The 26945-nt window shown below is 41.2% G+C and overlaps 1 protein-coding gene across 2 annotated transcripts in view; it reads right to left on the bottom strand.

Annotated features, from left to right (window-relative positions):
* The window catches only part of LOC136885710 (protein O-mannosyl-transferase TMTC4), a 140049-nt gene extending 135967 nt beyond the window's left edge, over positions 1-4082 (bottom strand). Inside the window, exons 1-3 of one of the 2 annotated variants that reach the window (XM_067158427.2) lie at positions 3985-4082; positions 3780-3870; positions 3118-3300 (exon numbers count right to left, since the gene is read on the bottom strand). In XM_067158427.2, the coding sequence (XP_067014528.2) occupies positions 3118-3250 (133 nt within the window). In that variant the 5' untranslated portion in view covers positions 3251-3300; positions 3780-3870; positions 3985-4082. Of the gene's footprint in view, positions 1-3117; positions 3301-3779; positions 3871-3984 lie in introns of those variants that run through there. The other variant, XM_067158428.2, reaches the window with a different exon arrangement.
* Between the last annotated feature and the right edge of the window lie 22863 nt (positions 4083-26945).

Genomic DNA, 26945 nt, shown 5'->3' with positions numbered 1-26945 from the left:
ACGCCATTATCATCATTTTTTAATTTTTTAAATAATTTCTAAAGTTATCATGAACGTTCCACCAATCATATGTTCCCCCTCCGCACCTCCTTCCGTGCCTTCGACCGGTCAGCTGCTCAACGCAATCACGTTCCAAAGGGACCATTCTCTAGCATCACTGCATAATGACACAGTTTCCTCACACAAAAATAAAGTGAATTCTTTTCTTCTTTCTAGACTCCCAATAACAAAATTAACAAGAAACCACACTGGCAGAATCAAGAGCATACAGTACATCCGTATTACACTGTAATTGCAGTCAAGAGGTGTTTCCCCACCTAGGTTAAAACACCTTTTATTGTCAACATCAAAAACACGACCAGAAAGCTTATTGAAGATTTTTAACCACAAATCACTAATTTAAGGCGGTAAAACATCACTTTAAAGAACTTAAATGTTTTTTTTTTACTTTATATTTTAAATTTGTCTAATCTATTTTTAGATATAATTTATCTTCCAAGCTGTCCCGTACAGAGGGACGAAACATGTACGTGACTAATTAAAGGGTTTATCTTGATAAGGCAAAAAATAATAAATATCTTTCAAAAGGTGGGAAACCGGAACAGAATTCGCTCAGTCCATTATAATTGAAGCACCATTGGCCTGCAATTTCAAACTGGATGCTTCTGTTATTTTAACTGAATGTGGCAATCCTAAGACCAAACATGGCACACCGGGCTGTGAGGTCAGGGGCGCGCAACTGTGAGTTTGCATCCAGGAGATAGTGGGTTCGAATCGGCAGCCCTGAAGGTGGTTTTCCGTGGTTTCCCATTTTCACACCAGGAAATGCTGGGGCTGTACCTTAACCCTCCAAGTGACAAACGCCTGATATTGGACGTTTTATGCGTTTGCCCAGTGGCAACACCTGATATCAGGCGTTTTTGACATGCTCTTTATTTTATTTCGGTAATTGAATTATTATTTATCGAAATATGCTAATTACGAATCAATCAAAGGAGAAATGTTCAGTCATAATCATAAAATAGTTTGTATAATAGCATGTTGCACTAAACTAGTGTAAATCGTTGCCAAAGTAGCATCAAAATACCGCGGTCGTGGGCTAGCTGCTACATACTCAGCGGCCGGCCACAACGTATGTCTCAGCTGAGCCAGCTATATTTAGTCGCCAATTTTCCTTCTGATATCAATCTGAAGTGTTGATATGCACTCATGTCAGCAATACTGAATCATTTCCTCACAGGAACAGTGAATAAATCTTCAAAGGGATGTCTCACATTGTTTTAGGTACAAAACTTGAATCTAGGCAAACCGTTTACTTTAGGCAAGGTCTACTGGTTGCTTATAAAGAGAAGAAAACATGGAAACCAGTTTAATGTCTCACAACTGGGTGTCACTCTGAGCACAATGTTGTAAGGAGTCGAAGGGTTGAATCCACTACTGATTCATAAGTACAATATTTTCATGGGAGGTGAAAATAATAAAGATAAGTGCATTTACCATGCCACTTGTTCCAGATTGACCAGAAAGTACTGGAAGCAAATTTTCTCAAATCTTCTAGATATGACATTATTTGATGCATACATCCTGTACATAAAGAACACTGATAAGCCTTTAGCAAGACGAGACTTCATGGTCAGTATGGTTAGGGGATTGCTAAATGAACAGTTCCCTATTCCAGTTGTGAGGCCAACAAGTTATGCAGGAGGTCCCTCTCACGCTCTCGAAAAACTGTCACAGAATAACAATCGCCTATGTGTTGCATGCTTGCAAAGAAAATAAGAAGTCTACATTCTGGTGCCGAGGATGTAATGGTGGTATTCACCAGGGGGGTGTTATCATAAACTAGTGCACTTCTGGAGGCCTGACAATCGTGGAGCAAAAAGAAAGACCCACCCGAGTGACCGAGTGAAATGTACAAGTGGTAGCATACGATTGTTGTATACACTGTTGTATATTTTTTCCAGCTAAGAACAGTATTATGAACTATATACTGATACGCAACTATTTACTATGAACTGGTACTCCTTTTGTATATGTATTTTTTTTTTTTAATTTACCTAAAAATAAACATATCATAGCCTATAGCCTATATCAAAACTTTTGCAAAAATAAATAATATAAACAAATTCAATATTTTTTTGGTCTTACACTTTTTGGATGATAAATAACAGCTTTAGTATCATCATCTTATTCCTTGTACTTTTGAGGATAAAAGGGGGTGCTGTTTATGTATGTATAACATGTCAACGATTTTTAACACAATTTATACTAAGAGTCTGCAGCATCGGTAAAATATCGCTGCCACTACAGGGTTAATTAAGGCCACGGCCACTTCCTTCCAATTCCTAAGCCTTACCTATCCCATCGTTTCAATAAGACCCATCTGTGTCGGTGTGACGTAACATCAAAGAAAGACATGACGCGAGCTCTTATCGGAGACAATAACAAACTTGCCTTCATCACAGCCAGCCAATAGCAACACAGAAAATGATCACATTTGTCACATTATACTGTGCACAATCTCATTTTAATTTTTCTACAAAAATAAGATTACTTCTAGTGGCAGGTTGGTGAGTCCTGGCAAGCATAAAGAAAGGATCTTTCTTCTCTGCAACTTCAGTATTGATTTACATCATTTTTACATATTTTTACTACGTAGAATGGTTCCTTCACAGACATGAAAAGATAGTCAGAAATTGAAGGCTGAGAATGCAAAACATGAAGACTTTCATGTTCTAATAGTGTTCACTATTTCAGTTCATTCTATTTTATACAATTTGTGACATAATTACAATGCTACTGAATTACAGTGTATCACACATGCACAGTGCAGAGTAAAGCAAGCATCTTTTGCAGGTCAACTAAGCAAACTTCTCATTTCTCAAGGTAACCTTAAATCTACAATATTGACACAGACCTTCTGCATCACCAGTCTGATATTTAAGTACTTCATTTAAGTCTAGATCAGTGACTGGACACAGATATTGCAAAATCAAAGAAGTCCTTCACTTACTACATAGGCCCATAATATACAGTGAGCTGACAACCAGGAATAAAATCCTATTACACCAATTAGTTTTTTACTACTGCATTCTGTTAAGAGGGACAAGAACTTACTTGATATAGGGAATGCATTATCCCATGGTTCTTTGATTACTTTTCTTGCCTTCGAATGCGTATTTTGAGGATCTGAATATAACACATTGCATATTCCATTAACTGTAGAAAGAGGTTTATATTTTGCATTCATATCTTATGTGTGGCTGATTCCACAATCCATTTCTATCCCGACGATGTAACCTAAAAACAGATAAAATACACAATTATAGACATTCACAAGGCCAAGGGGTAAATGTATTTCGATTCGAGATTACGAATATTAATTGAAGTTTGTGGAACGCGGAGATTACGAATATTAATTGAAGTTTGTGGAACGCGTTTGCAGTGTGTCCAATGTTTACTATCAGCATGTTTAAAAAACATTTCAACGACGGTACGATACAGTAAAACACACTTCTTGCTTCTTAGGGCATCATACCTTTTTGACTGGAGTAGAAATAACGTATAAATTTATCCCATTAATATACATTGCAGTTTAATATCATCTAAATTAAATTTACTCAAAACAAATAATATCCTTAAACAAGATGAAAAATGCTTCAGAAATGAGGTTATCTGGTAGGTATATACCATATTAGATTTTTGGAGATAAAATCTTCACCGACAATATTACTCAGAAAATTGTGATGTTAAGAATAAAATAAAAATACTCTGCTTACTTAACATTGACTCCTTCTATCACTGGATGAACTCATTTTCACCTGTCCCAACAGCATATTGAATGAGCACCCAAAGAGAATATGTGAGCACCTGTGAACAAAAATTGGGCTGGTAACCACACAGCAGCATATCGAATAGATTCAGACATTCGAAATATCCATTTGATGACATCTAGATTGTATAATAATTGTTTTTTAACACGACCTTTGTACATGTTTTTGTCTGAACACACTGTGGTTTAAATGGTCACTTGAAATCAGTAGTAATTCCGACAGTCATCCGACAGTCCTTCGACCGACCTGGACCGTAGGCAACGGTCCGACAGGAATCAGGATCACGGATGCACACCCCCCCACTGTCCCGTGCTCCCGTATAAAATTGATTGTACCGGTATGTGATCTGATTTTGGTGCAAGCATATTAGCAGAGGCGGAAACAAGTATGTGCATGTTCTTAAAATGTACAGCCTCCTACTCCCAGGGCATCAGTTGTGCATTACTAGTTTGTAAAATATTTGGATCGATTCCTTACACTACTATAGACTAACATGGTCATCAAGAATGTTACGTTTCTGCTATCCATTATAGTAATTTTGTTTTAATGTGCAAAGAATTAATATACATTAATCTTTGTTACAAAATTTCACCAATGTCGTTGCCTACGAGGTGCACCACATCTTGAACATACTCATTTTAAACCTGGTTCACGACAATGCTTTATATTACATAGTTTATAATGGAACCCATGAACGGAGAACCTTGTCAGCAAGTGCCGCAATTCATATCCACCTTAAACCCACTCACGATATAGCATGGAATCAGTAGAGTAGAAATCTTCCCACATGTCAGGTTTCTTCGATCGTACCGGTAGGTCTCGAAGCAGATGTACATAGGGTGTTGTTGCTGGAAGTAACAACTGTAACCTTAGCTCCTCCACATAAAATCCCTCTCTGGATAGCTCATTCACGAGCTGGGAAGGAGAATATTTGGAGATGCACAGAGCCCATTTCAAGTAAATTGCCATCAACTTCTCGATTTTTTCTAGCTGTTTCATACTCAAATGTTCCCAAATGTTTTCCAAGCCATATGTTGCTATAGGGCTTATTTTTAGATGAAAGAGTTTTATGACTGTTTCTAAAGACAAGTTTCTCAGATGTTTAATATCAGATATTGCTTTCATAGATGCATTTAGACGGTCCATGAGATGGAGGGTAAAAACATTACGATACCTTGGGTTTGAAAAATTACATCCAAGTATTTAAAATGTTTTACGGACTTAAGTTCTTGGTCTCCAAAGAAAAGTAGATTCCATGAGGCCCCCTCTTCTAAACGTCATGGAAACTGTTTTTTGTACATTCAGTTTGAGCTCATTTTTATTTACCCAACCTACTATTTGGTTGAATGATTCCTGTACTCCCTTCTCTGACGTTGATGTTAAGATCATATCATTAGCGTACATTAATAGTTTGACGCTTTCCTGGTTTACCAAATCTACCGTACTATGTCTGATGAATAGTAGTGGACTTAATGGGTCTCCCTGTAATACCCCGGTTGTTTGTACCAAAATATTAGATTTGGTAATGACATCATCTAGTTCTATTGAATTGTTGAACTGTAGGTTTCTAATCAACGGTGTAAATTAGTTCGTACTACCAATAATACTCTCCAGCTTGTCTAACGGTATTGTTCTGCTTATGGTGTCAAAAGCTTTAGAGTAATCTATAAAGATGGCATTCAGTTCACCCCTGGTTTCTTTAAAGCTTCTTCTATGTCAGTCTGGAGACAGCGGACAGCTAAAGTCGTTGATTTTCCTTTTCTAAATTCGAATTGCGACTCCGGTAGGTTATTATCCACCATTTTAATGAGACGTTTACCTACTAGTGAAGTTAAAGTCTTTAGTAGGGTACATTCTAGCGCTATTCCTCTATATGAGTTGGGATCTGCGGTATCACCTTTACCTTTATGTAGTATTTTAATACTAGATTTTCTCCAGTTGTCTGGTATTCTACCTTGCCGCAAACATTCATTCATTAGGTGAGTGATGGATTCACCCATTTTTGGAAGAGCGGCTTTAAGATGTTCATTAAAAATGTGATCTGGGCCACATGTCTTGCTGATACTGTAATAGTTGATACAACCTCAATCTGCCAATTTCAGGGATTATTTGAAAAACTGGCACGAAATAATTAGTGGGTCGTGTGTCTCTCTCTTGAAGCATTGCATTCAAGTGCTTTTCCCAAACTTCCATTGGTAAGTTCGTGCAGAACTTTGGTTGTCTAGGCTTCAGAGCCAGGTAAGGATCTAGACTGGCACGTTCTATAAGTTTCTCTTCTTCTTCCCCTCTATAGTGATTTTTGGCTTCTCTTAGTAGTAGTTTGTATGCTCACCTTTTACTGGCATATATTTCAAGGAATTCTTTCGTTTTCTTTCTATATGTAATGCTTCCAGTGCATATCTACGACATTTATAGCATTCCTTGGTGAACCAGGGTTGATATTTCCTGACCGCAGGTATTGATGGTAAGTAGCATTTTGGAGCAGCACTTCTAGATATAATGCAGCCTCATTAAGATTACCCTCTCGTAATGGGTTAAGTATCGTTTTATTATCTTCATCACAGATAAGAGACGGATTACTTTTTCTACTTACTTTTATACGGTCTCTAACTGTATCAGTCATACTAGGCCTATTCTCCAGCTGTAAGGAAGTTGTTTTAAATAAGCGGCATTATAAAGCCAAATGGTTCTTCTGGGTGATGTTTCTGATGCTCGAACGCATGAGATAATCAAGGAAAAAGAATACCACTTCGAACTTCATACATAGATGAAGCACCTTTCGTCGCAGAAACAAATAAACAATCGTACTGATGATATCGGATACATATCGATCGGCGATTATCTCGTTTAGTATTGCCGTAGCGCGGTTATCGTACTTTAGTTAAATTTTAGGTGCCCGACCATCAAAAATATTAAAATTCCCAGTATCTCCAAGAAATCCAAAATTGTAATAAATCAGAAAGTGTATTTTATATGAACACTTCAGTACTCAAGAATTCCATATTGTATTTCGGACAATATTTATTACAGATTTCTTCTTAGTGGTGAACGTAGACGATCTGTGTAGGCCCTATAATATTGTGATACCTATCGTATACTTGTGATTGGTGTTTTGTATTATCGGTATTTTAATAATGAACGAGCTTTTTGCATTTCTGAACATTTGTGCGGGATTATCATGTTTCAACGAGTTTCCTATTAAAGAATTGCTCGAAATCATGGTTTATATTTAATCGAGCAACGTAATTCGTTAGCAGAAAATGTTTGTTGTGAAATGTCCATTTTCTGGATTATTGCAGAAAATGTTTCTAGATACATAGAGGCATGGATGACCAGTGATCATGAACTAGAAGATGACGAGCAATATGATTTGTCAATAAAGCAATATACTAAACCACTGGAGCTGAAATATCCTTGTTGTGTGTGCCCAACGTTTTCTTCGTGTACATGTGAAGATCGACATTTGCACATCCGATCAGTGGATGCAATTGGACTTTATACTATTCCTCGGGAATACCAGACCGTGTTAATATCCGAATCTTTTAAGCAACCATTCCATCAGAAGATAGTGTCAGGTGTTCTTCAACAACGATCAGCTAGAAAACATCCTTGCATCCAGGCCTATAAGTCAACACACTCCCCTTTCGTAAGTAGACTTACTAATCTGGTCTCATTTTAAAGTATGATAATTCTGTTATTTTTCACTACCGTGCTTGATATGATGGAATGCTGTTGTTCATTATGTACCCTAGGTAACTGATAATATACGTATGTACAATTGCAAGTTAATTTCTGACTCAGGATACTTTCTTTGTGAAACAAGTTACCTTGTTATAAACATGTTTCTTCGTTTTCTGCGCGGTAACTGAATTCACTGACATTGACACTATTTTAGAAAGCTGTACCTGAATGTTGTGACAGTACCGATATACATTTTTATAACATTACGACCACTCAGTGACGAAAATCCGCAAATCTATGTCTCAGTGTTTTTAATAACACCGGTAATGGATTTATTGCAGTCGAAAGACCATATGCTATGTAAAAGAAAATAATAATTAATTATTACAATATATACTGTAGTTCACATTACACTATATTCTGTGATGGGGATCTTTCTTTGCTGGCATTAAGTTATGTGGTATCTTTCACATAGTGAGTAGCATAAGAATCTGCAAACGTATGTTTCGTTTGGTTCATGGAAATTAGTCTTTACACATTTTTTTATGGTGGTAACCATGTAGGGCCTACTGTCACACGGGTCAGTACATGGCGGAGTTTCTAATTGGGTCCCATCCAACCTCTATCACTGCATCCGTAGAGAAGAATTCGGCCCATGATTCACTTCTTTACCTCTCCTCCTTTAGTTCCCTTGTTTTCTCAGGTCGCAACATGCTCTTATCAATTAATCACCAGTGATCTGCATTTAGGGCAGTCGCCCAGGTGGCAGTCCTTTCTTGGGAAAACAATTGCAGGGAATTCGGAAATTAATTGAACATCTCCCGTGGTAAATTATTCCAGTCCCTATCTCCACTTCAACAAACGAATATTTGCCCCAATTTGTCCGCTGTCCTTTGTTCTTAAATCATCTATAAGGAAAGTTTCTCTCGTCAATTCAAACACACGTTTGAATGTGTGGACTTTGATAAGCCCAGGGGCTGCTATAGCGAGCTGTCACATTTTCTAGACAGGTATGATTGTTGCATTAACAAGAGCCATTGCAGTTTGAATAGATGGTCGACTGATTTCTTCGATTCCACACACTGCTTTTACCGCTGCAATCGCTCTTCCCCTTACTATACACCTAGTCTGAACAAGGTGTTCGTGGCCTGTAATGTAATTCCTAGATAGTCTACTTGAACGCGTTAACTCTTTCCAGATGGTTATTCTTGTAGTTAAAGGACATCTTCATCAGTAAGTTTTCCCTCTTTCCGGAAGGTAATTTGTTTAGACTTTTCTTCGTTTAGTGTGCTGTTGTTTTCATTTACCCACATTTCCAATGCAGAAAAGGCGAGCGGGATGTCCTGTCTATTGGTGGACGCAAGAACCATATCATCTCCCACGGCCGATTTGATGCGTCACTCTAGCTAGCTCAAGCGCAGCGAGGGATCCAGTCGGCCGTGCATCTGCTTAGAGTGGTCGGAAACAACGTGAACGTGGTATATGAGCGATAGAGGGTTGGCCATATTTATAAATAATTTGAAAAAATAATTCGATATCTCGCACTGTTGTCATTTTATCAAATACAATACTGCGATTTATCAGCGGCTGAATTTAACCAATCATATCACTTCGCGGGCGGATTGAAATGTGCTTTGCGAGGTCTTGTTAAATCTACTCGTGGCTTATAACACCGGCTTGAGAGCCACGCCGAAGAATCAGCATCAAATACAAACATACCGTGGGTTTCAGCCGGGTTCACTGTAGAGTACTTGCTATGCCGCGATCCTTTAACCTCGGAGACCCGTGTTCAAATTTCCTCCTGGAGAAGGTATTTTCTGCGATTATTGTTCTCAAGGTGGGTCTTACACCACGTGCAGATTTAGCAACACCGCCTCGCAAAGACTATTTGAATTCGCCCACGAAGTGATCTGATTAGCTAACTTCGGCAGCTAGTGAAATGATAACGGTGAGAGATATGGATTTTTTTTCGAATCATTTATCAGTATGACGGCCAACGGCCGTATCCGTGTTGAAACACCGGATACCGTGAGATCTCTGAAGTTAAGCAACATTTGGCGTGGTCAAGATTTGGATGGTTACCACGCGCTGTTGGTGGGGGGTAAGGGAAGGGAGGAGCGAAAAGGAACTGGCCACCCTACCGTACGTAAAATCTGGCTCAGGCACACCTCTGCGGAGGTTCGGGCCTGCCTTCGGGCAAAATATACCCTTACCTTATAATAGTTTTATTTCAGCCAAATGGCCATGTAAGTACATTAATTTAAACATTTCCAAGCCACATAGGTCTCATTCTTCTGAACAGAACTTAATCAAAGATTTCCCCCTATTAGGACATGTTAAGACGTGGTATGTATCACATTCACGATCGCACAGTTTACATATGCATCCGAATTCAGGTTCATAAAATGTTTTGTTTCTGCAAAGCTTAAAGTGAAAAAACATGAACAACCCTACCTTATCAGTATGACCAACTCTCTATCGCCCATATACCCGGTACACGTTGTTTTCCATCACTGTGTATAGTGCAGTAGATTTCGTTGCTAGTTTTATCGTATTGTCGATGTCCGATATAACTACATCTAACGGGAAGAGGGCTGATGGGATCCCCCTCAACATGATCGACAGGGAAATCTTAATATCAAAACTGGAACAACTCAATGTTTTTCAATTTATGTATACAACATTAAACTGAAAATAACCAAGAAATGGTTAACAACAGGCCATGACAGATGTTTTTAAATCTAGGTGCCAGCACTCAAATCTAGGAGCCAGTTTTTCTAGTTCAATTTCATGTGCCTACTTCTAGCCGGGTGCAGCCCTTGTAAGACAGACCCTCCGATGAGGGTGGGTGGCATCTGCGGCATGTGTAGGTAACTGCGTGTTATTGTGGTGGAGGATAGTGTTCTGTGTGGTGTGTGAGTGGCAGGGATGTTGGGGACAGCACAAACACCCAGTCTCCGAGCCAAGGGAATTAATCATTTGAAGTTAAAATCCCCGACCCGGCCGGGAATCGAACCCGGGACCCTCTGAACCAAAGGCCACCACGTTAACCATTTAGCCATGGAACGGGACAATTTTCTGGTAATCGCATCGTTTACATACTGGCGTCTAGCCTTCTCTCTTAATCTGTTTACCCTCCAGGGTTGGTTTTTCCCTCGGTCGGGAGATACAACTAGGGAAGATGACCACCTACTATGCCGAACAGGGGTCTTGCTGAAGGATGGGAAGATTGGAAGGCATAGACAAGGAAGAGGGAAGGAAGCGGCCGTGGCCTTAAGTTAGGTACCATCCCGGCATTTGACTGGAGGAGAAGTGGGAAACCACGGAAAACCACTTCCAGGATGGCTGAGGTGGGAATCGAACCTACCTCTACTCAGTTGACCTCCCGAGGCTGAATGGACCCCGTTCCAGCCCTCGTACCACTCTTCAAATTTTGTGGCAGAGCCGGGAATCGAACCCGGGCCTCCGGGGGTGGCCGCTAATCACGCTGACCACTACACCACATAGTCTAGCCTTCTGAAAAATAAAAGATAGTAGTAATAGGCCCTAGATATTGTGATTTTTATAGTTTTATACACAACAACAGATGACCACAAAATGTAAAGACAGCAAGACACTGAACTAAATAAAACATACAAATTTCTGAACCTAGCCAATTGTTGCATACTTATATTTTGATACTGTGCTAAGAAACTTGTACATAAATTATAAAATGTAAATAGCAAAGTGAATATTGTCGCCAACAACATCAAATTGCACAATTCCTTTGTATTTATTAGTCTGTATTGTTAAAAGATTAATAACATAAAATTTAAACATTATAATACAAGGAACAACCCATAAATTTACAAGACATCCTTTTGTTCTTTTTTTTGCTATTTTGCTTTACGTCGCACCGACACAGATAGGTCTTATGGCGACGATGGGACAGGAAAGGGCCGTGTCCTTCATTAAAGTACAGCCCCAGCATTTGCCTGGTGTGAAAATGGGAAAGTACGGAAAAACATCTTCAGGGCTGCCGACAGTGGGGTTCGAACCCACTATCTCCCGGATGCGAGCTCACAGCTGCGCGCTCCTAACCGCACGGCCAAACTCGCCCGGTCATCTTTATTTTGCTTTTATCATCATCATCATCTGTTTACCCTCCAGGGTCGGCTTTTCCCTCGGACACAGCGAGGGATCCCATCTCTACCGCCTCAAGGGCAGTGTCCTGGAGCTTCAGACTCTTGGTCTGGGATACAACTGGGGAGAATGACCAGTACCTCGCCCAGGCGGCCTCACCTGCTATGCTGAACAGGGGCCTTGTGGAAGGATGGGAAGATTGGAAGGGATAGGCAAGGAAGAGGGAAGGAAGCGGCCGTGGCCTTATGTTAGGTACCATCCCGGCATTCGGCTGGAGGAGAAGTGGAAAACCACGGAAAACCACTTCCAGGATGGCTGAGGCGGGAATCGAACCCACCTCTACTCAGTTGACCTCCCGAGGCTGAGTGGGCCCCGTTCCAGCCCTCATACCACTTTTGAAATTTCCTGGCAGAGCCGGGAATCGAACCCGGGCCTCCGGAGGTGGCAGCTAATCACGCTAACCACTACACCACAGAGGCGGGCATTTTGCTTTTGTATCCATGCACATGCCTAGGAGCTTCGTATGCTGTCAACATACGGCAATAATTTCGCGAGAGTACGCTCTATTTCACTTTACAATAACAAACCAAACCAAACCCCATGGCACTACAGCCCTTGAAGGACCTTGGCCTACCAAGCGACCGCTGCTCAGCCCGAAGGCCTGCAGATTACGAGGTGTTGTGTGGTCAGCACAACGAATCCTCTCGGCCGTTATTCTTGGCTTTCTAGACCGGGGCCGCTATCTCACCGTCAGATAGCTCCTCAATTCTAATCACGTAGGCTGAGTGGACCTCGAACCAGCCCTCAGGTACAGGTAAAAATCCCTGACCTGGCCGGGAATCGAACCCGGGGCCTCCGGGTAAGAGGCAGGCACGCTACCCCTACACCACGGGGCCGGCACTTTACAATAACAGCCCTGTTGAAATAATCAATTTAATAGCAAACGAGATTCTATTTTGATAGTAAATGAGCATCGCAGGATATTATTCATGTCATTTACATGAGAAGAACATTTGAGTTATTTCCATGTCGGTAATACTTTTTTTACGAGAGGTTTTTTTCGATACCCAAACTGTCGTACTTGACATTATTTTTTCTTCTGTGCTTATGTAATGCGGCCTTGATTATTAATTAAAATGTTAATAACATTAATATCAAAGCAAAAATCGCCAGAAATGACAAGGGTTTGTGTATTATTAAATGCGCTTTGCGACAGTTCAGCGACACCAAACCGGGAATTAAATATATGAAAGGGGTGGGGGGATTATACTCATCTCGAAAAAGAAGGCACCGGAGAAAGAATTTTAGGGGTCATGGCCATGTGGCGCCCGGGATTTATCGTGCCCAGGTTTACTAACAGTTTTAAAAATTGGAATTATTTTATTTTTTAATAACTTCTTTACTTATGGGGTTGCCACTAGGGCAAAGTGTAAGTTACTTCATTTTTCAATACACACCTTACCATCACTGCTTAACAGGTTATAACGAAAATACTGCCACCCCCGGAGGCCCGGGTTCGATTCCCGACTCTGCCACGAAATTTGAAAAGTGGTACGAGGGCTGGAACGGGGTCCACTCAGCCTCGGGAGGTCAACTGAGTAGAGGTGGGTTCGATTCCCACCTCAGCCATCCTGGAAGTGGTTTTCCGTGGTTTCCCACTTCTCCTCCAGCCGAATGCCGGGATGGTACCTAACTTAAGGCCACGGCCGCTTCCTTCCCTCTTCCTTGCCTATCCCTTCCAATCTTCCCATCCCTCCACAAGGCCCCTATTCAGCATAGCAGGTGAGGCCGCCTGGGCGAGGTACTGGTCATACTCCCCAGTTGTATCCCCCGACCAAGAGTCTGGAGCTCCAGGACACTGCCCTTGAGGCGGTAGAGGTGGGATCCCTCGCTAAGTCTGAGGGAAAAACCGAATCTGGAGGGTAAACAGATGATGATGATGATGATGATGATGATGATGATGATGATGATGATGATGATGATGATGATGATGATGATGATGATGATGTAATAAATCCCTCCTCTATGAACCATGTGACCTTGCCGCGGTGGATGTAATAAATCATATTAGCATGGAATATGAAAAGTATTTCACATACAATGGGTACAAAAGGAGCTAAGAAGCAAAAAGTACGCACACGCTGCCATTGACTGTCCAGAGGTGTTCACCATGGGCATATCGCCCCTCGGGTGCCCAGAACTGTAAGCGGGCGGGCAGGCAGGCGATCAGCATATACTTTTCAATCACAATGACGTTGTGGTTACGTCACAAGCCGTGAAGGTTGGGCGAAGTTCTCCCAATCACTCTCGATACTTCGGCGATACCCGAGTTTGAAATGGAGACAGAAAATAATGAAGGCAAAAATCTACGTCATTTTCAATTTATGTTGTAAGAAATATGTTGTCCGCCTCTGTGGTGTAGTGGTTAGTGTGATTAGCTGCCACCCCCGGAGGCCCGGGTTCGATTCCCGGCTCTGCCACGAAATTTGAAAAGTGGTACGGGGGCTGGAACGGGGTCCACACAGCCTCGGGACGTCAAATGAGTAGAGGTGGGTTCGATTCCCACCTCAGCCATCCTAAAAGTAGTTTCCCGTAGTTTCCCACTTCTCCAGGCAAATGCGGGGATGGTACCTAACTTAAGGTCACGGCCGCTTCCTTCCCTCTCCCTTGTCCATCCCTTCCAATCATCCCATCCCCCACCAAGGCCCCTGCTCAGCATAGCAGGTGAGGCCGCCTGGGCGAGGTGCTGGTCATCCTCCCCAGTTGTATCCCCGACCCAACGTCTCACGCTCCAGGACACTGCCCTTAAGGCGGTAGAGGTGGGATCCCTCGCAGAGTCCGAGGGAAAAGCCAACCCTGGAGGGTAAGCAGAAGAAGAAGAAGAAGAAGAAGAAGAAGAAGAAATAAGTTACCGGTATTTATGTTTATTGCAGTTTACGTATTTTCACCGGAAAAGAGACCTACATCCTCAAAGATTTTTATAATGTATGTGATGACGAGCCGCCCCCGTGGTGTAGGGGTAGCGCTCCTGTCTCTTACCCGGAGGCCTCGGGTTCGATTCTAGTCCAGGACAGGGATTTTTACCTGGACCTGAGGGCTGGTTCGAGGTCCACTCAGCCTACGTGATTAGAAATGGGGAGCTATCTGACGGTTAGATGGCGGCCCCGGTCTCGAAAGCCCAACGGCCGAGAGGATTCGTCGTGCTGACCACACGACACCTCGGAATCTGCAGGCCTTCGGGCTGAGCAGCGGTCGCTTGGTAGGCCAAGGCCCTTCAAGGGCTATAGTGCCATGGGGTTTACGTAATGACTACAATGTTTAGTATTAAATGTTAAGAGGTGCTTTAGACGCATTTCTAGCAAATACCGAGTTACGGTGGACAAGCCGTGACTTGTGGTTGCTTGGGTTTAAATTATCTAATAAACTCATCAACAATCCAATCATGTTACCGAGAATAACATCAGTTAGGTCATTTATTTGAAGACATACTTTACATCTATTTGATACATACATTTACACTGTTGTTGCACTTTAATCTTGGATAGTAAATATCTTTGCCCCCACTCGATATGAAATTCTCTCGCCATTTAGTGACTAGCTGTCATCATCGGATACCTGATAAGTTGTCCGGCTCCATGGCTAAATGGTTAGCGTGCTGGCCTTTGGTCACAGGCGTCCCGGGTTCTATTCCCGTCGCCACAATCCTCGATTTGCAACTAGTGCTGTTGCCTCATTTAGTTCTATACCTCTTATCTTTAAGTAGTTAGAAACTGATTCTAACCATCGTCGGCTTGGTCTCCCTCTACTCCTCTTATCGTCCATTACAGAGTCGATTATTCTCCTAGGTAACCTATCCTCCTCCATTCGCCGCATATGACCCCACCACCGAAGCCGGTTTATGCGTACAGCTTCACCCATCGAGTTCATTCCTAACATAGCCTTTATCTCCTCATTGCGAGTACCCTACTGTCATTGTTCCCACCTGTTTGTACCAACAATCGTTCTCGCTACTTTCATGTATGTTACTTCTAACTTATGAATTAGATATCCTGAGTCCACCCAGCTTTCGCTCTCGTAAAACAAAGTTGGTCTGAAAACAGACCGATGTAAAGATAATTTCGTCCGGGAGCTGACTTCCTTCTTACAGAGTACTGTTGATCGCAACTGCGAGCTCACTACATTAGCTTTACTGCACCTTGATTCAATCTCACTTACTATATTACCATCCTGGGAGCACACAAACCTAAATACTTGAAATTATCGACCTGTTCTAGCTTTGTATCACCAATCTCACATTCAGTTCTGTTGAATTTCTTACCTACTAAATGTATCATCATCATAGATTGTTCTGCCATCCGGCAGGTCCAATCATGGCTGTGACCTTCTTTTCTTCACTTTTCTTCACTTTTCTTCACTTTTCTTCACTTCTGCATAATTTTCCTTTCTTTTTCTAATGCTGTCTAATAACTGATATCGTCTCCTTCCTCTTCCTCGTTTTCCTTTTATCATCCCTTCAATTGCTACTCGTAGTAAAGTGTTGTGTCTTTGATTATGCCCTATACAATTTTTCTTTCTATTTTGGATTACGGTCAGCATGCTCCTCACTTCTCCTACTCTCTTCAGAACTTCCTCATTTGATATTTTATCTTTCCACTTTACTCCTTCAATTCTTCGCCAAATCCACATCTCAAATGTCTTTATTCTTCTCCTTTCTTCCTTCCTTAATGTCCATTTTTCAGCGCCACATACAGCTATACTCCATACGTAACACCTTGCAAGTCTCTTCTTCAGATCTTTCTCTAGCGGGCCACAAAACTAAATGTATAAATATAAGAAAATAAAACTGGCTCTTTACATCGAGCGCAGTATAAATCAAACAGGAATATCTTGAAAAGGTTCGTATTCTTGCAATTATAGCGAGGTTTTTTACTTAAATACTGTACCCCATTCAGCATTTCACTAAGTAGTGGAGGAGAGCTTCGTAATGACAATCGAACTTCACCGTTCCCTACCTGCAAAGTGTGTTCGCTCTCTTGCTCCACTGTGACGTATGCTTGCTACGTAAGCTGCCCGCATTCACGTCAGGCCAGCCCGGCCACACTGGGCTAGCCTCAACGGGCGACCAGCTGAGCACCTCTGTTGTAGACCAAAACAGGTAACTGGAGCCTGTCATTGGTAACCGTGCACAGCCCCGTGACTGCATCGTGGACAGAGGGGAATCGACTTGGGCCCTTATGCCAGGGGCGTTGTCAGGGGGGAAGGAGGGTGTTACTGGGGGGGTCTGAACCCCCCCATGGAATTTTTACAAAAAGAAAATATACAGAAACTGACATTAAAAAATAAACTAAATAAACATTCAAAGACATGTTTTGTTTTGTTTTAGAATTTGCTTTACGTCGCCTAGGAGTGGGAAGGAAGCGGCCGTGACTTTAATTAAGGCACAGGCCCAGCATTTCCTGGTGTGAAAATGGGAAACCATGGAAAACCATCTTCAGCTATGCCGACAGTGGGGTTCGAATCCGCTATCTCCCGGATGCAGGCTCACAGGCGCCCCTAACCACACGGCCAACTCGCCCGGTGAGGGACGTAATTGTAGAACCAACAGATCTATAATTTACTTGTATCAGTGTCTTTATAATGACGAGTCATTCGTGCACCTTCATTTACTGCGGGCAAGCTTTGACACCCGTGTTGTAGGGTCATAAATACTCTTCCCTAAATCCACTTCTTCCTGTTGACCAGAATACGATTAAAATCGCACAGTTGGTCAATGATCATTTCCTTCTTGCTTTCTGGTTTAAAGGCTATGATAATCTATTTTTCTGGAGCTTCCATTTGCCGTCAATCCAGACGCTTCCTCGGAGACCACATAGCTTCATTCTTTGAGGACATTGGTCATCACTCATCATGTATGCAAAGTTTAGGCCTACTCATTTGGCAGAATAATTTATTCTTCCTCCCACTAGGGCCGTCCAAAATTGGGGCAAGTGGAACACGTGTCGAAGAGAGTGGGGGCCGAGATTTCAAGAGACCCGGAGCAAGTTTAATGGACTGTTTATATTATTGGAAAAAAAAACAGTCACCTGCGTACAGGCCATGAAGGACCTTGGAGGTGTGAAAGGTAAAGGCTTCCACCATTCGTAACCTCGGCACGTGATGAGGTAGAGTGGTTAGCTCTACGCCCGCCCGCCTTTGCCCCCAGGAATTAACCTGGTACTCATTTTTGGTGTAGGCTGAGTGAACCTCCGGGCCATGTGCACCTTAAATGTTACGACTTCCTGATGGGGATTCGAACCCACGTCGTTCCGGGCAAACCGAGCACGCCTTTACCGTCTCGGCCAGGCAGCCCCTATATTAATGGAAACCTAATACAAAAAAGTGCTGACTAAAAGTTTTAGTAGAATGTCGCTCGTAAGGAACCATTTAAGATGTAGAACTTCAGGAGAACATGAATTGAACTATTTTCTTCTACCGCTTTTCTCTTACACCTGTAGATATGGCTTCGTTTTACGGCCGGACGCCCTTCCTGATACCAGTCCTATGTGGAGGGATGTAATCACTATTGTATGTTTCTGTGGGGGTTGATAGTGTAGTGTGTTGCCTGGATATGACGTGGAGAGTATTGGGACAAGCACAAAAACCCAGTCCCCGAGCCAGAAGAATTAATCAGACGTGATTAAAATGCCCGACCCGGCCGTGAATCAAACCCGAAACCCTCTGAACCGAAGGCCTCAACGCTGTCCATTCAGCCAAGGAGTCGAACATAAGAGAAAATGAACTACTTATCTATTTTGTCAATGTAATATATTATCAGACTATCCGGCTCTGCGGCTGAGTGGTCAGTGTCTTGGGCTTCGGTTCTCGAGTCCCGAATGTTTGCTTCCCGGCTGGGTCGTGGAATTTTAGTGCATTCGCACATCTTCATTATAGACTTATGCATTTCAGCGTTTAGTCTGCAAGCCCCCTACCGAGCTCGATAGTTCCATAGCTGCAATCGGCCGGTATCCAGTATTCGGGAGATAGCGGGTTCGAACCCTACTATCAGCAGCCCTGAAGATTGTTTTCCGTGGTTTCGTATTTTCACACCAGGCAAATACTGGGGATGTACCTTAATTAAGGCCACAACCACTTCCTTCCCATTCCTAGCCCTTTCCTGTCCCATCGCTGCCATAAGACCTCTCTGTGTCGGTGCGACGTATTACTGCTGTAGCCTATGTAATGAGTAAACATTAGAAGAAAAATTCGTCTCAGTCCCACTCCACATCGCCTGTAACGACCGTTAATTGGCGCTCCCTTCGGTTTCGACTGTATTATTATTATTATTATTATTATTATTATTATTATTATTATTATTATTATTATTATTATTATTATTATTATTATTATTATTATTTTTATTATTATTGTTGTTGTTTCGTTTCGGCCAACTAAGGACCACGTCATTTCAACTGTTTCCCTTGAGCTTTAATGTTGGTCCAGTACTCCTTCATTCGTATACGGCGTTGCTCCTTTCGTTCTTCCGTCCATGCCTTTCCAGTTTTCATCTTCGGCTTTGGTAGGAAACTCTGATGTTCTTGGAGTTTTTTCTTAAGTGGGACACGCTCCTGGATATCTTCAAATGAGATCCCAATCTCCTGTAGATCTTTCTGTACCTCACTGAACCATGCCCCCTTTGCCTTTTTCTCTTGGAGGAAAGCGAAAATGCGATTAGTTAACCGTGTTGAATTCATTCGGGCCATGTGTCCATAAAATGTAATCCTCCTTTTTCGCATCACATCAGTTATTTTCTCCATTATTATTATTATTATTATTATTATTATTATTATTATTATTATTATTATTATTATTATTATTATTATTATTATTCTATGCAAGCGAAACACTATTCAATTTGAACACCAAACCAACAATAAATAAACTACAGAAGATAGAAAGAAGAATCCTTAGAACAATCATAAACAAAAAACACCAAGTAGATGGACAATGGCGATTATTACCTATTGAAGTCGCAAACCAGGAAACTGAGTCAATAATAGACACAATGCGGAAAAGGAGGATTGCATTTTTCTGCCACATATCAAGTCTACCAGAAATCAGGGTACTGAAATATCTTTCTTGGAAAAGTAAAACCAAGATTAATTGATTCAAGGAAGTGCAAGATGATTTAGGTGAGTTGGGCTTGACAATGCAGCAAAATGAAGACCGACAAAAGAAAAGGATCCGGAGAAACAGAGACTTGAGACTTAAACTAAAAACTTTTACACGCAAATAGTATACCATAAGTGACGAAGAAAGGGCAGCCGGGTCGGAAAGAATGATGAATTTCTGGGAGCAGAAGAAAAAACATAAGCCAAATTTGTAGCTAAATACTCTTAAGGCTTAAATGTACATGATCATAATCGTATGACCTCAGCTACCATATGCAGACATTTTAATTTGACGCCATCTGGTTGTCTGCTCGTCAATTTCGACGTTCCGTTTTACTCTAGGCCTACTAGATGGCAAAGTAATCCAAATCTCTCTTGGGCGTGTATGACTGTGTTTTAATTAATTTTGTCAGGTGAATACCAAATGTGTCACCAGAGATCTTTTACATGCCGACATCGTACGACGTGGAGTGTCGAATGGACATGTTTTCTGCCTTTCAGAAATCCGACTATCTCTGCCGGGTTTGAACCCGCTATCTTGGGTTCGGGGACCGACGCTCTACCACTGATCCACAGAGGAAGATAATAATAATAATAATAATAATAATAATAATAATAATAATAATAATAATAATAATAATAATAATAATAATTTATTTCCGTGTAAGTTAGCCACACAGTTTGTGTCACTGTGTAGCTATGAGCTTACAATCTGAATAGAGTGAGTACGAACCCCACCGTCGGCAGTCCTGAAGATGGTTTCCGTGGTTTCCCATTTTCACACTAGACATTAATTAATTAATTAATTAAGGCCGCAGGTGCTTGCTTCCCAGTCTTAGCCCTTTCCTATCCCATCGTCACCTTAAGATCTGTCTGAGTTGGGGCGACGCGATACAAATAGCAACTAAGTATAGACTATAAAAAACCAAACCCCATGGCACTACAGCCCTTGAAGGGCGTTGGCCTACCAAGCAACCGCTGCTCAGCCCGAAGGCTTGCAGATTACGAGGTGTCATGTGGTCAGCACGACAAATCCTCTCGGCCGTTATTCTTGGCTTCCTAGACCGGAAAGTATAGACCATACAGTACATTATTTAGAAATTTTCTTCAAGACCGAGCTCGATAGCTGCAATCGCTTAAGTGCGGCCAGTGTCCAGTATTCGGGAGATAGTAGGTTCGAACCCCACTGTCGGCAGCCCTGAAGATGGTTTTCCGTGGTTTCCCATTTTCACACCAGGCAGATGCTGGGGCTATACCTTAATTAAGGCCACGGCCGCTTCCTTCCCACTCCTAGCCCTTTCCTCTCCCATCGTCGCCACAAGACCTATCTGTGTCGGTGCGACGTAAAGCAACTTGCAAAAAAAAAAAAAAAAAAAAAAAAAATTCTAGCCGCTCTCCTCCTAAAAGTCCATCTCTTTGGCTAACAGCTCTTTTTTTTTTTTTTTTTTTTTTTTTTTTTTTACTTTCATTGTTAATTATCCATGTTTCTGCTCCCTAATACTCTGCACTTCGGTATTGTAGATGAATTTCCATGTTTTGCTTAAAATGTTTCTACTCTATAATTCTGAATTTAGTGCCCTAATTATTCTCCTGCTGTTGCTTACTCTTCTCCCAATTCCAGACAAACTTACGCCATCAGCCTGATATTTTTTAAAAGATATTTACGGCCATTAGAGCAACATTGACACATGTTTAGAAGCTTTCTTTGCAGCCCAGTATCGTTGTATTCTCTCTGTTGCAGCCTGTCTCCTTTCTGTTGTCCATCCGCGGTTCTGCTGTTCTTCTTCACGAAAGCCCTTGAAGTTAAATCAAATCAAATCAATCACTACTGATCTGCATTTAGGGCAGTCGCCCAGGTGGCAGATTCCCTATCTGTTGTTTTCCTAGACTTTGGAAATTTATTTAACGTCTCCCTTGGTAAGTTATTCCAATCCCTAACTCTCCTTCCTATAAATGAATATTTGCCCCAATTTGTCCTCTTGAATTCCAACTTTATCTCCATATTGTGATCATTCCTACTTTTATAAAAGCCACTCAAACTTATTCATCTACTGATGTCATTCCACGCCATCTCTCCTCTGACAGCTCGGAACATACAACTTAGTCGAGCAGCTCGTCTCCTTTCTCCCAGTTCTTTCCAGCCCAAAATTTGCAACATTTTTGTAACGCTACTCGTTTGTCGGAAATCACCCAGAACAAATCGAGCTGCTTTTCTTTGGATTTTTTCCAGTTCTTGAATCAGGTAATCCTGGTGAGGGTCCCATACACTGGAACCATACTCTAGTTGGGGTCTTACCAGAGACTTATATGCCCTTTCCTTTACACCCCTACTACAACCCCTAAACACCCTCCTAACCATGTGCAGAGATCTGTACCCTTTATTCACAATCCCATTTATGTGATTTCCCCAATGAAGATCTTTCTTTATATTAACACCTAGGTACTTACAATGATCCCCAAAAGGAACTTTCACCACATCAACGCAGTAATTAAAACTGAGAGGACTTTTCCTAATTGTGAAACTCACAACCTGACTTTTAACCCCGTTTATCAACATACCATTGCCTGCTGTCCATCTCACATTTTCGAGATCACGTTGCAGTTGCTCACAATCTTGTAACTTATTTATTACTCTATACAGAATAACATCATCCGCAAAAAGCCTTATCTCCGATTCCACTCCTTTACTCAAATCATTTATATATATAAGAAAACATAAAGGTCCGATAATAGTGCCTTGAGGAATTCCCCTCTTAATTATTACAGGGTCAGATAAAGCTTCACCTACTCTATTGATTGTACTCTATTATTGATCTGGTGTCGGTACTTGGTTCTGTCAGCAATGTCTTCACGATTTAGAACAATTTTTCAGTTCTTTCCTGACATCTCTGAACCACTTATTACATGTGTTAAGTCTACTATCGAGTATGGTAAAAATGTTCTTATTCAACCGCTTGTCATCCAGTCTAAATAGGTGGCCATAGAACTTGAGTCGTCGCTTCTTCATGGATTCCATCAGTCGTTCGGGTTTCTGATATAGGTCCTCTCGTCCTCGCAACCAGTATTGTCCAGCCACGATCTGTGAGTACATTATCTTTCGAAAGATCTTCCTCTCAAACTTCCCAGCATCTCTCAGACCAGCCTTTCCAGTAACTCGGAGGCATCCTTCCTTAGAGACATTCGGGTTTAATCACCGTGTTGTAATGTCTGAGTTTAGCTTGCATTCAATTGTCTTTTCCTTGTACATGTTGTGAGTTCTGCGAAATGCTGCGGCCATCTTATCTCGCCTACTGTTGTTGGCTTCTCTTTCACTGGATCCTATCTGCACAATCTCACCGAGATATTTGAAGCTGTTGACTCTTTCACTTCTACCATACCTTGTATTTCGTTGTTGGGAAGCTGTGGACAGGGGCGTAGTCAGGGGTGGGGTGTTACTGGGGGTTAGAACAAGTAACGGCGATTGGGAATTAAAAGTGCGGGGGCAAATATATATATATATCTACGGACAACAAACAGTATCCGGGTTTGCGGGATATAGGTGGAGGTTATAAAAATCAAAACCGAAGAAACAAGCTACAAAATGGTAAGTTTTTTTTTTTAATGCTGTCTGAGCGAATTTAGACAGAGAGATAAAAGTTGACAGTTTACCAACTTAAGTGCGGTAATAATAGTTTAAGATTTGGATTCAATACTACACAAAAAGGTCTTCACCAAAGCCAAAGGAACAATATTGCGCAGTTATTACAGTTAAATAGAAGTTGTTTTTTTTTTTTCTGCTAGTTGCTTTACGTCGCACCGACACAGACAGGTCTTATGGCGACGATAGGACGGGAAAGGGCTAGGAGTGGGAAGGAAGCGGCCGTGGCCTTAATTAAGGTACAGCCCCAGCACTTGCCTGGTGTGAAAATGGGAAATCACGGAAAACCATTTTCAGGGCTGCCGACAGTGGGGTTCGAACCTACTATCTCCCGAATACTGGATACTGGCCGCACTTAAGCGACTGCAGCTATCGAGCTCGGTTTAAATAGAAGTACAGCGTGATTGTACCATTAAAATCATTTAGTATTTGAGTGCACACTAAGAAACTAACAGACACTGTAGAGACTGCCAGGCTGACCAATGCGCGCGCCAAGCGCATCCATGACCTTGGCAAATACATATATATATATACATAAACATGCATACACCTGCTACTCTTCCTTACATTACGTGCAAAGTCTCCGCTACTTGCTGTAGCACTATACAAAACGGTTAGCCGGGACGAACGACATTTTGTGCGTATTTCCACTGATAATTTTGTTAATAATTAAAGAAAATAAAAGAAAAACTAGCTGATAAGACAACAGAGCTTGTACAAATGTTTTTTTTTAAATAATCCCTACAACTCCTAGTTTCAGCCGGCTAAAATGGAATAAAAATGTAATATTTTCTAAAAAAAACTTGCCGCCCCCGCCCATGAAATTATTACTACAAGAAGAAAAAAAAGAGACTGACAATAAAGTAAACAAACACTCAGAGGCATAACTGCAAAACAAACAGATCTGTAGAATCTATTTTCTGAGAAGCCTCGAAAATTGGATTTTACATTGTAAACTGAATATACCATTCGCTGCAAAACTGTTGACCTTGATCGTACTGTTCTTGTTCTTTATTTTAATGTAAGATTTTGTAGTGCACTGCAATTTGAATATCAGCATAATTCCCTTGTATCAGTGTCCTTATGATGAAAAGTCTTGCAAGCGCGCACCACACACGCACCTCCATTATGTTTGTAACCTTTTGATGATAATAATAAATAAAATCATGAATAAAAATATATAAATAAAATTACTCAAAAACTTAATAAAATTAATAAGCATAATTAACCGAAATGTCCGTAGTATGGGCGCCAGAGTTCACCAGAATGGATCCCTCGAATTTAGATAAGAGCATGATAAACTGTATATCCCAGGGCGTGTACATAATGCTGCGTACTGGTACATCTGCTGCAGGCCTTACCTAACCTCCTGAGAACGACTAATTAGGTAGGAACTGCACCTAGGTTCATCAATAACACTGATTCTAAAATAGCTAACTATATTCTTAACAAATTTCGTGCATGAGCACCTCATCAACATACAACATTATACATATAATACACACATAAAATATTGCTGGAAGACTCCATATTTACAACAACAACAATAATGAAAATCGTAGGAAAACGAGAGCGAGAACTAAGCTACCATTTGTAGATAGTCCGATGAACAATGTACATGTATGAAGATAAATACCCTTCACTGTCTCTATATCAATTCGACTTACCGATTCTCATAATCGGCAGTTATCACATCACACAGATACTGTACCTTGTACTACTGTGTTCATATATTTTAACACTTGTTGTAAAGATATATACACACGTCTGTCGATCCTCAACATAAATTATGGAAAGTCTGAGATAGCTTTCACCAACATATAATGCTAGGCCGCCACAAGTGCTACAATACTTAATGCGCAAGCACTCTCCACAATCAGTCACTTTCCACGAACATAACAAGACTACACTCCACGAACGTTTGAAGTCCAGTCCATTGCAGCCGTGTCACTCCAGTACCGTGTATCAGCACCACTTCCTTCCCGTAAGTGCGTCAGTTGTAGTTCTCTTATACAGTGTCACTGGTTGTAGTTATCTTCCGTCTCGTTCCTTTACAATCACCTCGGTTGCCGCCGTATGATCAACCTATATAGACATCAACATCCCCCTCCTCTCAGATGATACGTCTGGATTGGTGCTTGCCCACTAATCATGAGTGATCTCTAGTCAAGACCAAGCCCTGAACTACTTCTTCCTCCCAAGACAATAACAAACTCTGGGGTATATTCCATGAGTCACCAAACTTTCCTAATACAACAACAAGCTCATCTCATCAGGCTGGGATATATACATGACTCATGAATTTCCCGACACAAGTACATCACAACAAACACTGGGGTAGCCATATGACTCAACCAAATTACCAGAGTTATTAAAGCAATGTTTTCCCACTCGTGCAAAACAAATTACTCATACCTACATAGGTGGATATCTTCCAGCTTACCAATATAAATGGCAAAATATACAAATGAAATACTGATAATAATAATAATAATAATAATAATAATAATAATAATAATAATAATAATAATAATAATAATAATAATAAATCGAATACTGACAATAATATCTCTAACTTCTACATATACTTCCGGGTGTGATATATGTACTATCACATGTTCTACAAGCATTTTTTGTAACTTGCAACTATAACCGCACCCCCCACCACCACCACCACCACCACCACCACCACCACCACCACCTGCCTTTGCTGGCAGGACCTAGTGTTTACGGTGCACTATGTCTTCTGGTACAGGCTAGAGCAGATGGCGAACTTATGACACGACTTCAGTAATGTAATAAATAGGTCGAAAATAAAGAAGTATGCCACAATAAATGATATGCCCATACTTTTTACAAATTTTATTAGGTTAAAACAAAAATATATCTTATTCTTAAAATTTACTTGTTTTTTAAATATAATATTCAGGGATGTCTGCAAAATAAAAATATGAAACATTCAGCCGAATGTATTTATATGTAATATATTTTCTCTTTTTTTCCTTTGTAATTGGCTTTACGTCACACCGACACACATAGGTGTTATGGCGACGAAGGGATAGGAAAGGCCTACGATTGGGAAGGAAGTGGCCGTGACCTTAATTAAGGTACAGCCCCAGCATTTGCCTGGTGTGAAAATGGGAAACGACGGAAAACCATCTTCAGAGCTGCTGACAGTGGGGTTCGAACCCTCTATCTCTCGGACGTAAGCACACAGCCGTGTGCTCCTAACCGCACGGCCAACTCGCCCGTTATCTAATATCTAAATGAAGTCAAATGAGGGGGCTTCCATGGTAATTTTTAAGAAAAATAACCGGTGGCACACTAGACAATAAAATGTAGGCTAATAAACAAGACCTTAACTGGCACGCTAGTCTGAAAAGGTTTGCCATCCCTGGGCTGGAGCAATTTTGTTACTTTCATTGATCTGTCTCTGTCTTATTCTTTGCTTTTAATTATGAAAATGACCAAGAAATGAGTGATGCTAATAATGCCATTCCTTACGCAGCGAGTCCCTGCTACGAA

This window comes from Anabrus simplex, chromosome 14 (genome assembly GCF_040414725.1).
Source record: "Anabrus simplex isolate iqAnaSimp1 chromosome 14, ASM4041472v1, whole genome shotgun sequence".
Classification (NCBI taxonomy): Eukaryota; Metazoa; Arthropoda; class Insecta; order Orthoptera; family Tettigoniidae; genus Anabrus; species Anabrus simplex.
This window is presented reverse-complemented; position numbering and strand designations above follow the sequence as displayed.